The sequence below is a fragment of the Rhagoletis zephyria genome, unplaced genomic scaffold (genome assembly GCF_001687245.7).
Source record: "Rhagoletis zephyria isolate East Lansing unplaced genomic scaffold, Rhagoletis_zephyria_1.1 Rzeph_scaffold_02571, whole genome shotgun sequence".
NCBI classification, from domain to species: Eukaryota; Metazoa; Arthropoda; class Insecta; order Diptera; family Tephritidae; genus Rhagoletis; species Rhagoletis zephyria.
In genome coordinates, this window is record NW_016159655.1 from 19,913 (window position 1) to 34,911 (window position 14,999).

The 14,999-nt window shown below is 34.5% G+C and overlaps 1 protein-coding gene across 1 annotated transcript in view; it reads right to left on the reverse strand.

Annotated features, from left to right (window-relative positions):
- LOC108367161 (uncharacterized) overlaps positions 1-14,999 on the reverse strand; it is a gene marked incomplete at its 3' end in the record, with an annotated part of 64,549 nt that overhangs the window by 12,589 nt on the left and 36,961 nt on the right. The window contains exons 6-7 of the mRNA XM_017621757.1: positions 13,204-13,939; positions 10,840-10,952 (exon numbers count right to left, since the gene is read on the reverse strand). Coding sequence (XP_017477246.1) covers positions 10,840-10,952; positions 13,204-13,939 — 849 coding nt within the window. The remainder of the gene's footprint in view (positions 1-10,839; positions 10,953-13,203; positions 13,940-14,999) is intronic.

Sequence of the window (14,999 nt, forward strand, 5' to 3'; positions counted from 1 at the left end):
TCGACCCTATTAAGCTGGAATTTCAGGGTACCATTTTATATATATATAAGGAAAATTTTAAAGTTAGGGGGGGGCTCGAGCGCCCCCCTGCCCCTACCTGGCTACGCCCATGGGCAGCAGTGAGTAAAACACACTCAGGCATAGGAGTAATGCTGGCAGTGTAGTGTTTTAATTTTTAGCCTGGATAGCAGCTGCCGTCGGTTGGTTGGAGGTTGTGCCGAATTTATGTTTATTTCGAATTTTATAATCACAATAGTAGTTTACTTTGCATGGCAATAACACAAATAAGCAATGACTCTTATCCCCCATGGAGAAGCTACTGAGCGCAGCTGTTGTTTTTGCCCGACTATTTGTTTAGTATTTCTAACTCCCAAAAGTCGTTTAAATCTCATTTTGTTTGCTAGCAATTTTAACTAAGTAATACATACAGTACCGGAAAAAGTTTTGGCACAGAGAGAGAATCTCATTTCTCTACCAAATTTTTCACACTACAACAGAAACCAAAAAACCTTAGGAAAATTAAAAAATTTATAAATTTCCTATTAGAAAAATGTTTGGTATGCAATTTGTAAGCCGTTTGATTTTACATAACTTTTTCTGCCGGTCTTTTGCAGTTTTTTTCCTACTACAAATTCAAAATTTTTCTAAAAATCTGATAAAGAAGTAGTAAATTTATTTAGAGATTTTATTTTTTATGATTTTTTTGTTGTGGTATATACTATATTTTTTAAAAATAAATAACGAAGATAAATTAAAATAAAAACCTTTGCATACATTGCGACAAATTCTCTGTGCCAATACTTCTGTCCGGCACCGTACATATAATATTTGGAAACATATTGTTTATAGAAAAGGGAAATTAATTTTTTTTTTTAATATATGTAAATTTGTTTGTCTATCAATATAAATGTTTCTTCAGGGACCGCGAATTTGCAAACTACAGCTGAGACTTTATTGTACTGAATTGAAAATTACGCCTATTTTTCGATAATGGCAAGCAATTACCTTTACAGTGGAAAACATGTTAAAAAGCAGTCTTTAAATGGAGTGGATTGGATTCATTTGATCGGACTAGAGCGTACTAGAAAAAAAACCCCCCCCTTAGACCCGTGGGTCTAAATTATTGTTGCAGGTGACAGGTAACACGATCAACGGAAATAAGGTCAATTGACACTATTTCGAGTACTGGTGCGAAATATAGTCAATTGATATTATTACCTTTTCAAAAGCGAAATAAAATCCATTGACATTATTTCTCTTTCAAATATTAAATTTGCGTAGCTTCGCAGCGGCCCACCATTAAAATGTTTATATATTTCAAATCGAGGGCTTATATTCAATACCACCTAACAACAATTTTCACAAAAAGTACTTTGTGATGTTAGAACCCATCTGGGTCGTACATACACGGTGGTCTTGAACTAGTCTTAAGTTTTATAAAAGTGTTCTAAAATCGGCTTTCATAGCATTTTTCTACATAATTTGAAGGTTCAAAATCGATCGAGATCAAAATCGTAGCGGATTCTTTTATTTCTAGATATGCCTAAAAGCCAGATGCCTCTATGGACTCAAAAATTAGATTTTTTTTCATTTATTATATCACATATAAATTTTGCTACCGATTGGAGTCGGTAAAGATGTCTTAATAAGGTAATCTGAATATGAGCCCTCGATATTTACAGCAAAAACTGTGATTCTTTGGTAAGCGCTTACTTTTTGTATCGATAGAGTAATGCATTACAATACGCCTCAAGACAAAATTTTTCCACTTTCTCGCTTACCCACTGTATTACCTGCAACATCTACAGAAATTCGAACCAAAATAAATTGTCTCTCAAGAAAGCAGTAGCATTTGGTAGCGAAGTATTTGGAGTGTTCTAGTAGAACTATTAAAAAAAAAAAATTCCAAATAAAGATGTCCCGGGAAAATGTAAAAAGGCTTCCCTTGGTTTGGCAAAAAAAAATATCGAAATTGTCTTGCAAAAATATTTTAGACTCAGGGGTATAAGGCGAACTTTTTTTGTATGCCTCTAAGGTCACATTATTTTTCTCAAACAATCAGGTGTATACTTTATATGTAAACACTGGGGAATAGTGCCTTAATACCATTTTTAAACGCAATCAATTTTAAAGAGAACTGGTGGACGGTAAAATAAAATGCCTCGACAAATTGATTTTTAGTGGATTTTTCCAAATCATGTGAAAAAATTTATTCACTTAAATTGAAATACAAGAAAGAACTAGACTAAACCAACAACTGCATATTTATCACTTTGCCTTTGCTTTTCGTGCCTATGCATAAAAAACCTCCTATCTGGATGACTGTTCCATAGGTTTTTAGGGGAGTTGCAAGAAAATTAAGTATTCAAGTATAACAAAAGCCTGAAATTTGTGATTGTCATTTTAATTTTGTAAATATATTCCCATTGGAACTTTTTGAGTGAACTCGCTGTCAAAAGTATTATAATTCACACTAATAATAACATTCGAAAAGGGAGGCCTCAAATAACCGTATCGTTACTTTATGGCTTAGATCAATGAATAAATATCACAAAATTTTGGAATTCAACACCCATTAATGCCATAAATAATTATGATATCATCTTGCATACATATGTATGTATTGCAATTTCCCAATACCTACATTACACTGCATTACGCGTGAATAGTTTCCTTTTTTTTCACGCACATATGTATGTATGTATGTATGCATGTACGTATTCGTCACCATAAAATACGAGTGACTTCATTAACGATAGTAGCTTGCCATTGGCTGATCCATTGTTTCAGAATTTTAAATTCGGTCTCTGAAAATACATCGACATGCGTCAATGATGTTTAGATGCGTATATTTACATATGTATGTACTTATTAGGGATGTTAATTTGTTCGCTTTTTACCTTGCTGGGATTATCGGGATGTCGTTATTACAATACCGGGGTCCCGGGTATTCATTACTTTCAACAACTTAAATCGAAAAAATTGCTTCTATATTGTTTGAGAAGCTTAATAAATAAATGGATTTGAAACCTACTCTTTTTTATTAAAGTGGCGTTTTTATTTTTTCTCTCTGACGTCAGGATTTATTTTAAAGGACCTTGTAATTTCAAAGAAATGATTAATTCCAAAAAATATTTAAGAAATTCAAAGCAAAGTTCTATAAAAATATGGGTACTAAAGGAATGAGGAAATTTATTTAGAGTTTAAAAAAATTAAAAATTTTTGGATTCACAAGAACGAATAGGTAAATTTTTAAGCTGATAAATTTGGAAGGACAAAATTCGAGGACGTTATCGAGTTTTATAAGTCCTTAACATATAATTTTTTTAAAAACAAATATTGTGAATTTGTAAGAATAAAATTTTAAATGACATTTTCAATACTACCAGACTTTATGAACCAAAAAATTCAATCTGTTTAAATTCGACAGAATTTCCTCTTTAATTTGAGCACATTTCATTGAACTTCTTAAATCGTTTTTGAGTTACTGACGTCAGAGTGAAAGACTAAAAACGCAATTTTACTATATGGGGCTCATGGTTTCGCGTATTTATTGATTTTTGTGTGTAAAATTTACTATCGCATGGTGTTATACGTATAATGAGCTAGGCAATTAAATATACAAAAAATATTAATTAACTATTAAATCAAATAAAAGAAATATAGGCAGTACTGGTCAAGAAACGGAGTATTTACCAAGAATCCCGGTATTTTCGGTACCTAAACAAGACCGGGATTAACATTCCTTGTATTTATGCTCTTATCAATAGGATCCTATTTCCTATTCATTTAGTATATGTAACGGCCCTGAGCGGCAAGTGATGCCACAGAAGTTAATGCAGTGAAAATTTTGAAAGCAACGTATTCCAGAATGCAGTGGTGATGCTTCCATGCCTCGTATGTTTGTATTACATGTTATTAGATACCCAGTATGGCATAGCTCAGCCAATTTCCTCAGAAAAAGTAGTTTATTTCTGCTTAGGTAGCAACTCTGCATTTGATGTACAATCACCAGCAGCCTCCTTGAGCTAAACCAAATGTTTACACGTTTGATATCTTTGCAAATAATTCAATACTAGTTGAATAATCATCTAACTTTGGGCATTTTACTATTTCAGAATTTATAATACTAAGTAATTTTACATTGGTTGAAAATACATCTGCAAAATAATCATACTGACTTAAGTAGTTGAAATCAAATACTGAGTCGGGAAATCGGTTTGCTGCTTGAGCACAATTCAAAGTGAACATTTGAAAGCACATTTATAAGTCTGGTTGTAGCTGAGCGTGCAGAGATGCCTGCCTTTGTTTGTCACCCTTCCAGAAGGTCTGAGACAATATGTGAAAAGGATGATAAATTTTTGTTTTTTGTGTCTTGGAAATATGAAAAAGCGAACGAAACATACTGACTTTGAAGTGCTTTAAGCCCAAGTGAATTTTAAAGTGGTAGAACTCAACTACCGAGTCGAATCATTGATTGCTTCCTAGGCCATCGCCATGTTAAAGTAAACAGTTCGTTTTAAGGAAGAACATCAGATCTTCAATTAGTTGTGGTGGATTAAGAACTGGTCGAGCATCAAAATTAAAACTAGTTTCTTTTCGTACTGGGTAGGTGTAGTGTGTATGCCTGTGTGCGTGCGCATGTGTACAGTTCTCTGTTGTCAAAAGTCAAACTTATGCTAATTTATTGCTAAAGTTGGTGACAAAAACAACTGCATCGCAAAAGTCAATAGCATATTGCGGCATTTTGTTGTTGCTTCATTGCGCAAGTATGCATTGACATGCATATGTCTANTTTTTGTGTCTTGGAAATATGAAAAAGCGAACGAAACATACTGACTTTGAGCTGCTTTAAGCCAAGTGAATTTTAAAGTGGTAGAACTCAAATACAGAGTCGAAGAAAATTGACTGCTTCCTAGGGCATCGCCATGTTAAAGTAATCAGTTCGTTTTAAGGAAGAAAATCAGTTCTTCAATTAGTTGTGGTGGATCAAAAACTCGTCGAACATCAATATTAAAACTAGTTTCTTTTCGTACTGGGTAGGTGTAGTGTGTATTATGCCTGTGTGCGTGCGCATGTGTACAGTTCTCTGTTGTCAAAAGTCAAATTTATGCTAATTTATTGATAAAGTTGGTGACAAAAACAACTGCATCGCAAAAGTCAATAGCATATTGCGGCATTTTGTTGTTGCTTCATTGCGCTAGTATGCATTGACATGCATATGTCTGACATCAATTTCTTTATGAGCAAACAATAGGCGGGTACGCTGTACTTTGATCTGATTTGTAGGCATACCCTGTGGATCAGAGAATTTCAATTATGTTCGTAGGTTTATAAGTACACATATGTATATGTGCATGATTATGTAATTTAGTTAAACAGCTTCATGGTTGTGTTATGAAAATAATTCGTATAGAACTTTGTATGGAAGGGCTGTAGTTTCTTTATTTACAGTTGCACAGATCAATCAGACAGATCATAAATGGAATGAGAGGTAGGTGCACGAATCTCCATTGAACCACTCAATTTAAATTCGAATTTCTAAGATGGCNCATATGTATATGTGCATGATTATGTAATTTAGTTAAACAGCTTCATGGTTATACTATGAAAATAATTCGTATAGAACTTTGAATGGAAGGGCTGCAGTTTCTTTATTTACAGTTGCATTGAACCACTCAATTTAAATTCGAGTTTCTAAGATGGATATACGGCGGTTCAGGCATTGTCTCTTCTTGGATTACGTCACAACTTGCGATTTAGTTTTAAATTACCCAAAGGTGGGTTTCGTATACGGCAATGACCCGATGGATGAACGAGCGAGATGAGATAAATCAAAAGCAGACTACCGTAATTTACTATCTACTAAGGTGAGAGGTGCATACTACCACTCCGTAGTACCTGAGTTCGTTCCCTGGTCCGAGCAACATCTAAATTAGAACAAGTTTTTTCTAACTGCGGTCGCCCCTAAGCAAGCAATGGCAAACCAACGAGTGTATTTCTGCCTTGAAAATGCATCTGCCATTCGGAGGGGGCGCACAGTGGTCTGAATGGAGAACCTAGTGAGACGTGATACTAAAATGAAAGTCTTCAAATCGGTACTAGGGCCGAATATAATTTAGAGCTCGCTAGATATGTACCCACCACCCTGATCCTTTTAAACTAAATTTTTTTTAAATATTAAGGAGCGAAAATTGTGACGTTCGTTCACCTCTAAAATTATTAATCTCAAGTACCTACACGAAATTTTTAAAACCTAATTTTAAAATTGTAATTAGTAACCATAAAATGCCCAAACCGTATGTTCTATTAAAATCTACTAACATTTAAAATTAGAAAGAATTGAAAGAAAATGGGAATATTTCAAGTATTTTAGTCTATTTAGCTAAAACTTGTGCACCAAAACATTAGCTGACCCTTAGTTAGTGTAAAAATAATCCGAATAGAATTCTTATTTAAACATAATTAAATAAAAGTAATTAATCCCAAATGTATACCTTTTCCGGAAACACTCAGCTTCTTGTTAATGCAAACAAACTTTGGAAAAGGTCAACACAAACTTCTGAATAATTCTAATTTGAAATCTTGAAGTCATTGCGCACAAAAGAGCATTTACTATAAGTTATACCCTTTACTCAATTTGTACACTATTTTGACTAATTAAATGGTTAAGCGTCAAACAATATTGATTTGTGTAATACATATACAATACATATCGTCGGTGATACTACAAAACGTTCTATGTCACTTATTACCTTTGGTGCACAATTGATATTTTATCTCTATCTGATCGCTTCTGGCAATTGTTTATCCTCATCAGCCAAAGGTAGACAGTTTTGTTATTCGTTTATTAGAGTGTAACGATTGGCAGATGCATTCCGGCGCAAGTAAGAGACCATCTAAGTGTGTGGGGTACTAATAGACATAGACCGCTTTGCAGTATCACCGACGATATGTGCGTATAGCAAAGATTTGTTTTGCTAACCCTAGGGTATTTGTCAGCTGCATTCAAAATAAACATTGCTTGAATTTGCATAGATATATTGACAGTTAGAGCTGTTTGTGAAAGACTTTAGGTTGATCAAGGTAGAAATCATACATATGTACACATACGCACATTTGCAATTCTGTAAACAAACACAATAGGGGTATTCTCCAAATCTTGCAAAGCCATTGCACGTAGCACAGATTGCATAACTTGCAAACACACAACAACTAAATACATGGGAAACAACATTTCCTATCGCTGCTAAATATGCAACGTCGAAACCCATGTATATATTTTGCAAAATAGCATAGCAAGATAAATGCGACCCTTTGCTAGTTGTTTTGTTGTTGGAATAGCTACATATTTCTCTCGTTCCTCTCATCTCGCTCACTTAATTTTTTTTGCAGTCTCTTGTTATTGTATTTGATACATAATTTCGCTGCTTGCTACCCATGCATACTTCCTCTTTGCAATGGGGTGCTCTCGTACTCTTCGAAATTCGGAATAGTATTTTGCATTTCGTGCAATCCGTGCATCGTGCAAGACTTCGAGAATACCCCTAATGTCATGGAATCACTGCAACACAGCAGACAGAATCGCTGGCAGACAATTGATGTGCATAAAAGCTGTGATACCTGATTTTATTTACTTAACAATGAATGACATTTGTGTATTGTCGAATGAGCAAATTTGTAAAATTGTGGGTATCTACAAACAGAAATATGGACTTGCTTTTCTACCTTCATATATATATTGGAAATAATGCCGTTGGGAATAAAGTCAGAATACTGCTTCTATAAATATGTATTTTTAGCTGCTTTCGGTCACCCTGAGATATCAGTAATTTAGTACAGGGTAGAGATGGGCGCAGGATATCAGGTCCCCCAAGACCCACGGTATTGATTTCAAAATGACCGGGATGGGCGGTATCGGGAAGGTCTGTAAAAACCTTGCGGGCGAAAAATCCTTTCCCGACTTTTCCAATAAAATCGCAACCTCCGAAAATTCAGAAAATCCTTAAAAATGTTGTATGCAATATTTACGTTTTTATGTTTTATTGAGACGAAAACGAACGGCAAAGCAAAACAAAACAATCAGAAGATGCCAGATCTTTCATTATTATTATTATTTTTTTTTCATTAATTTGAAATACATGTGAATTTTTCTTGACGATATATTTCGGGACCCACGTGACCCGCGGTACCATTCTGAAAAACATAGGGATGGGCGGGTTCGTTACTTAAGAATTCAATTTCGGGATGGGCGGGATCGTGATTAAATATTTAGTTCCGTGCCATCTCTTCTAGAGGAGGCTTAGTTTACGCTTTCAAAGGAAATAATAGCTTTGGATAGGTTATTGTTGTCCCTAGTCAAGTGGATCACAAAGATTTTGAGCGTTGGTAATTTGTGATACCACTGCGGACGAAGTTATGAAGGCAGCAGATGTTAGTCCGGGAGAGCTCCTTCGGGCAAGTTATAAAGTACGAACCCAATTGCTTAAGTGCATTCTAGCAAAGGCTGGAGTGCCAGTGTACCCTCAGAATTGAGAAATCCGGCTTCGTGAGGCGAAGAAAATCACTACACCGTCCCAGGTCCACACTCGGCGAAAATTACCTCCCAGTAGCACATGCCCTGGTTTTCCGCCCGTTTTCGCTGTGTTGACCCGACGTCCATCTCTCCAAGAGAAGTGCACAAGTGTCAAGGGAACTCCTACCCATATTTTCTTTGACGCTATTACCTCGTGGGTGCCCCCTCTGGCAAACCTCCGAGTGTATTTCAGCTTCTCATAAAATTACAATCGCCGTACGGAGTCGGCGTAAAACTGTAGGTCCCTCCGCTTTGTGTGACAACATCAAGGCGCACGCCACAAATCGGAGGAGAAGCTCGGCGAAGCACTAACATATGTGTAAGTGCCAATCTATTATTATTATTATTAAAAATATTCAAAACCAAAATATATACGCAGTCTTACATATTGTAGTCTTTTTTGTATTTTGATCGATTGAGGGTTTTAAAATCGCCTTAAAAAGAGTTTTCCCAACTTTTATTGATTGCAACAAAAAGTCCGTTGGATGAAAAACTTACACAAATTTGTTTAATTTAGTTGCAAAGCAATTGTTTGCCTTTTTGCCTCAAAAGCTATTTTACCACAACGCACATATGTTATTAACGTCCATAACACTGTTTGGCAGTCTGCTGGGGAATTGATAAAACCAAGTATTTCTGAAAGTTTGGATTACATATGGATATATAGAAAAGTAGTTTCTCGGTTTTCCCACTTTTGTGATTTTAAGTGTTTTTTTTTTCAATTCCAAGTTGGTGTTCGTACAGCAGCATTTAAAACAATTGAAAGTGATTGAAATGTAAATATTTATACCACCAAAAGACCCTTCTGGGGATTTTCGGGCAGGAGGAATCTGCACCTGCAGTTTATGTTTTTACCAAAAATCATTTATTTTTACCAAAAAACGACACGACTGCTGGGTGCATTTTCGTCCAAATAAACCACGCTTCATCTGAACCAAGATTAAATGAAAGGTTGCTGTACATTGGAAAGTCTTGCAAATTTGAACAGTACTACATATATTGTTTCTAGCTTCTACAAATTCAAAAACGAAACTCATTCACGGAGGGATTTTCGAGAAAAGTGACCTTGCAAATTTTTGTTATATGTTTTTTTTTTTAATTTTATAATTTTCATTTTTACAGTTATATTGTATATATTGTGTGGTGTATAGTTTAAATTTGTATGCTCTCACCCCCTAGGATTGTTCTGTTTTTTTTTTTTTATTTTGTAATCACCAAGTATTTGGATAGTCTATTGTGCATGGCCTTTACCCTATACGTGAAGGATTTTAATATAGGCTAGCACTTCCGTGGGCTATAGTTCAGCTAAGAAGCAAAGCTTTTCAAAACCACTTCGTTTGATTCCCAGTTTGTAATAATTGATTTATTTGTTAAAACAATTTAAATATAATTTTTTAAAAGGTGGCAACTCTTTTTAAATAAGTAAAAACTCTTTGCACATCTATAGCGCGAGCCCATTAATTCGTCACCCCACTTTTGAAAATCGAACGAACGGTGCAGATCTTTTATGCTAAACAAAAAATGACTTCGCGTATTATATATAAAGATTTATTTATTTATTTATTTATTTACTTATTATACAGAAATTAAGTGATACATCACCTAACCACAATAGCTAGCAGCACAAGTAACTAAGACCTTCAGCGTTTTAATCACTTCTAGTTTAAACTCTGCTCCTACCACCAACTTCAAATTGAAAAAAATGCTTAAAATCACCAACCTAGGAAATTGAGAAATTACTTTTCTAATTACAATCCAGACTTTCACAAAAACTTGGTTTCATCAATTCCCCAGAAAAATAAGTGGAAATATCGTACAGAATTAAAAACAAAACTGCCTATAAAATAACCGTGTTTTTCCAAATGAAACCGAATTAATGATTTCAGCTTTCAATTATTTAATATTTTTATGTTTATACATATGTATGTATATCACGGACCGTAACGGACGTGATTTTTATAATAAAAATCATAATTTCACCATTAAAATTTTGACTCGATTTTTCCGATCAAATTTAATCGTTATTTCATGGCTCGTATTTTTTCCATCATATTATAACCATTATTTTCAGATTTTTTTTTTATCGAAAAAAATAATAACAGTTGTACAACGCTAGCAGCCAAACTTCAGTTTCTTATAAAAAGAAAACAAATTTTCCTTATTAATTGTGCATTTCTTACATGAAATCTGTATGCATTTCATAATTTTACTACCCGATATATTCATAAATATGACATATATATGCAGGTAAAGTTAGCACTTACCTCTCTCATCCATGCTGTCACCATTATAGGTGCGTGAACGGTGGGATAATTTATCTCTGCCGGTGGTTATTTCGTCGCTAGGATGCATACTTTTGTGCGAATTTGTGCTTGAACTAATTATAATATTTTTTTTTTTTGTGATTTTTTTTCGATAGTTATTTTAAGTGCAAAAGGTGAGACAAATATACAGGGCATAGCATAGAGAAGATCGATTGAAATAAAGTTTAGGCTAGTATCATATTAAAATGTGATGAGAAGTATATGTGAAGTTGGTAGTGGGCTATCGTAAACATATGAGAAGATATATATAAGTATAATACATAATAATACATTGCACACAATTGAAAATACGAGACATCAAATACCTATGAAAATTTAATTTTAATTTTTAAACTTAATTCGGCGTTGTTTAGGCGACGTACAATGCATAGCGACATCAGATATGCTACACGCCAATTACCGGGTACAAAGCTCATACATGTGTTTATACATTAAGGTGGTACAAAATGCATAGAGAAGTTTAGAATCGGAACTGGGATTGTGGAATATGGAAAAAATATACCCCTATTTCTTTATTTTCAAATCTAAAAATATTTAAAGGTCGCTCAAATTGGTCATATATTTTATATGGAGAAAAAACAAGTTTTCGTTTAAGTGGTATAGGATTCTGGAAAACCAATATTTTTTAATCAATATTTGGTTTCTCTTCAAGATATTCTCAATAATAATACCAAACTGTTTATTTAAAAATTTTTTCATAGTAATTATATCTTACACGCCCGCCAAAACCCCCAGGAAATGCAAAGCGGGGGCCAACTAAAAATCTTTAGTATTGAAAAATGGTTTAATAAAGAATTGGGTATTATTATTGGAGGTCTTCTGAAGAGAACTAGGGATTTCCGATCGAAAAATATTGATTTACAAGAATTCCAGATCAAATCCAAGATCATGCATTCTCTTTAACCTTCTGAGTTTGGCAATCTAAATACGGGGGCAAAAATATAAATTGGGATTTGGCTGTTTTTTTTCTTTATTTTATTTTAATTTATTTTTTTTAAGTGCAACAATTTGCAAAATTTCAACACAGTTGTACCAAATTTTCAAACTTTCTAATCATAATTTTGTTGTTTTTTTTACATTCTTACGCATTTTTTCCATGCAAAGTACGGTCGACTTTTTTTATATGGAGAAAATTTGCAACTCCTTCAAAAAAAAAAAATTCCAAAAATCAACGGAAAGTTCCAGCCGCTTCAAACTTGCACTTTATCGCACTAAAACCAGCGATCGGACTAAAAAACAATCTGTATAGTAAAAAAAAAATTGTTAACAGTGTCACGCATTTCCTTCTATATAAAAAATTTTTCGTACATACTTTTAAAAATTTCAGCAACTTTTCAGAGTACTGCCAGCTTTTTTTATTACATATTTTTGAGTGTTGGAAAATTTCTCAATGGAAAAATTGAAAAACAAATAAAATTATGACAAGAAAAAATTAAATTAATCAAAAACAATAGATTTCAGACCTAATGTTTACAAAATTGGAAAAGTTCCGAGCACTCACTGAAATTTATTGGGCTTGTATCTCTATAATCAGAATGTTTCTAAGAAATCTAATTAAAGAGGTCGAAATTTTGATGAATACTTGTCGAATTTACCTGATTTTTGTACAAAGTTTCAAATTCGAACTTACATGGTTTTTTCTAAATAACGAGCCATATTTTCAAACTAAACTTTTCATTAAATCTACAAAATGTTTAAGTGCCTTTAAAGATACCAACGTAAATATCACTTGCACATAGCAAATATATACTTACTTAAGTACGGGCAAGCGCACAAGGGTGCATATTTATAAATTTAAAGTTTAACACTTAATCGAGCTGGGAAATTTACCTCCCGTTAACGCTCAGCTCGCTCTTGCAATATTTTCACTGCAATCTTAAACATTTTGCCATTTGCATAATTAAATTTGACGAAGGGAAGTTTAGCATTTCATAGAATTTTAATGTCTCGGCATTTTCAACTGCTTATAAACGAACATAGTATACATAAATACATATAAATATACAAATACATACATAAGTACGTACATACATATTTAGAAGTGCAGTTAGTGAGTGCTGGGAAACGTAATGTTGTACTAGTTCTGTTTGTGCGTGCGAGCTTGCATGTGTCCGTGTGCTTGTGCGTGGGTGAAGTGCTAATGCTTGTATCAATTTTTAATTTGTTGTTGTTGTTATTTTCGGTGTGTGTGCTAAGCATAGATACACTAATAAGTATATACATATACAGTACAAAATATATCTAGGTTTTTATACAAGTATACATAACTATATATACACACAGTGCTTTTGCTAGCTCACATACATTGCAGTTTTTTGGTGCTTTTTGTTGTGGTGCAAATGTGTCGGTGGTGCCGGAAGTGCAGATTCTGGTGCGGATGCGATAGTCGGTGATGCGGTAAAAGTGAAACCATCAATATACTCGTGCAAGCGATGCGTGCCGTGATTGCCGCCGCCGCCGCCGCCGCCGCCGCCGCTATTGCTATGCTCCGTTATGGACTCATCAAACACACCGGACGACAAACCGAAACCAATGCCAACACCAACACCGCCACTACCGCCGAGACCGGCAAAGTGACGACCAGTGTTATCGGTGTCCAACAGCACCACAACATCATCACCATCAACACCACCAGCAGCAACAGCACCACCAATATCTTTGGCAGTTTTGTGTGCCATTTGTTGGCGCTGCCATTGTTGCTTTTGCTCCGGCACTTCCAGCATTGATTCATCTTCATCGTCGTATGTGTGCGGTGAGTGTGAGGCCAATACCAGCGGATTGTTCAGACCCCAAGACGGTGGGTGCAGATAATGCGGATAATTTGAATAGATTTCAGCGCGAATGCGATCATCGTAATCGTCCTCCTCATCCTCATCGTCCGAGGCGATATTATTCGAAAGTTGATGACCGGTGGCATTGGCGGCTATCGCTGCAGAGGATGCTGATGAAGATGATGATGTTGTAGTTGTGCGGTTATGGTGTTGCTTTTGTTTTTGTTTAAATTTCGGTATGGCACCATCCGGGAAGAATATTAATCTATCTGCAAGAGAAAAGTTAGTGAGAAAACAAAGTGCAGTGGTGCTTGGCTGTGCGCATAAGTAAAAGTGATGCAAAGGAAATTCGATAAATGCTTAATATTCAAAGTAGAGTTTGGATAATAAAAAAAAAATTAATAATAAAATTGTGTTTAATCTATGCATATGTACAGTAAAAGTATTTGGTATATGGCATACATAAAACCTGTATGTATATGTGCAAGTGCATAACTATATTTTATCAATTTGGATTATCGCTTCTGCTTTTGGTGTCAGCTTCCTAGATTACTAAGTGCGACGCATACGACGGTAGGTGCATAAAATGCCAAAAAATAATACGCAAGACTAAAAAATGCATTGTAACCAAGGAGACGAAAAGGAAACAAAAGCAAATTTGAGTGTACAAAATTTAATGAACAAAAGATGCTGCGTTTACAAATTTAATAGAAAATTTACGAAAAGTTAAGTAAAAAATTTTAAGAAAATTTTCTTTAGAAAATTGTGCTAGCTGGTGGTGGTTTTATGTGTGGGCGTGTGGATGTTGTGAAAAGTGCATTCGCTGGCCAGCTAATTAGAAATGGTATATAATTATAGCAGCTAAAAGAGTGCGGTTAAACAACGAGCGGGAAGATGCCATGCAAATGTATCTACATAGTTACGTAAAGTTTTTTCAGAAGAGAGCGAGAGCGAGAAAATCATAAAATGAAATGTGTTAGCTTCCGAACAATTTGTGAAGAAGTTATGTTTCCCTACAAATCCAAAGTTGTTGTGCCAAAGGCGTTAGATTTTATTTCTTGGCAGCCTATTAAGGTCTCAAACTTTCACAATTTGTTTTCTTTTCCTTTTTTGTATTCGTTTCTTTATCTAAAATTAGTGTAAAAATTCCAAATCTGTTTACAAAAAGTGAGGAAGATTTATCTTGCCCTGTTAGTAATGGTAACTTTACTGCTTATATTAGAAACCGACCCTAAGGCTAAAGAACTGGCGATCACCAAGAAATATTAACTGCAATAAAATTCAACGCCTAAAGTAAAGTATTGCATAGATAATGGAGATGTCCAACAC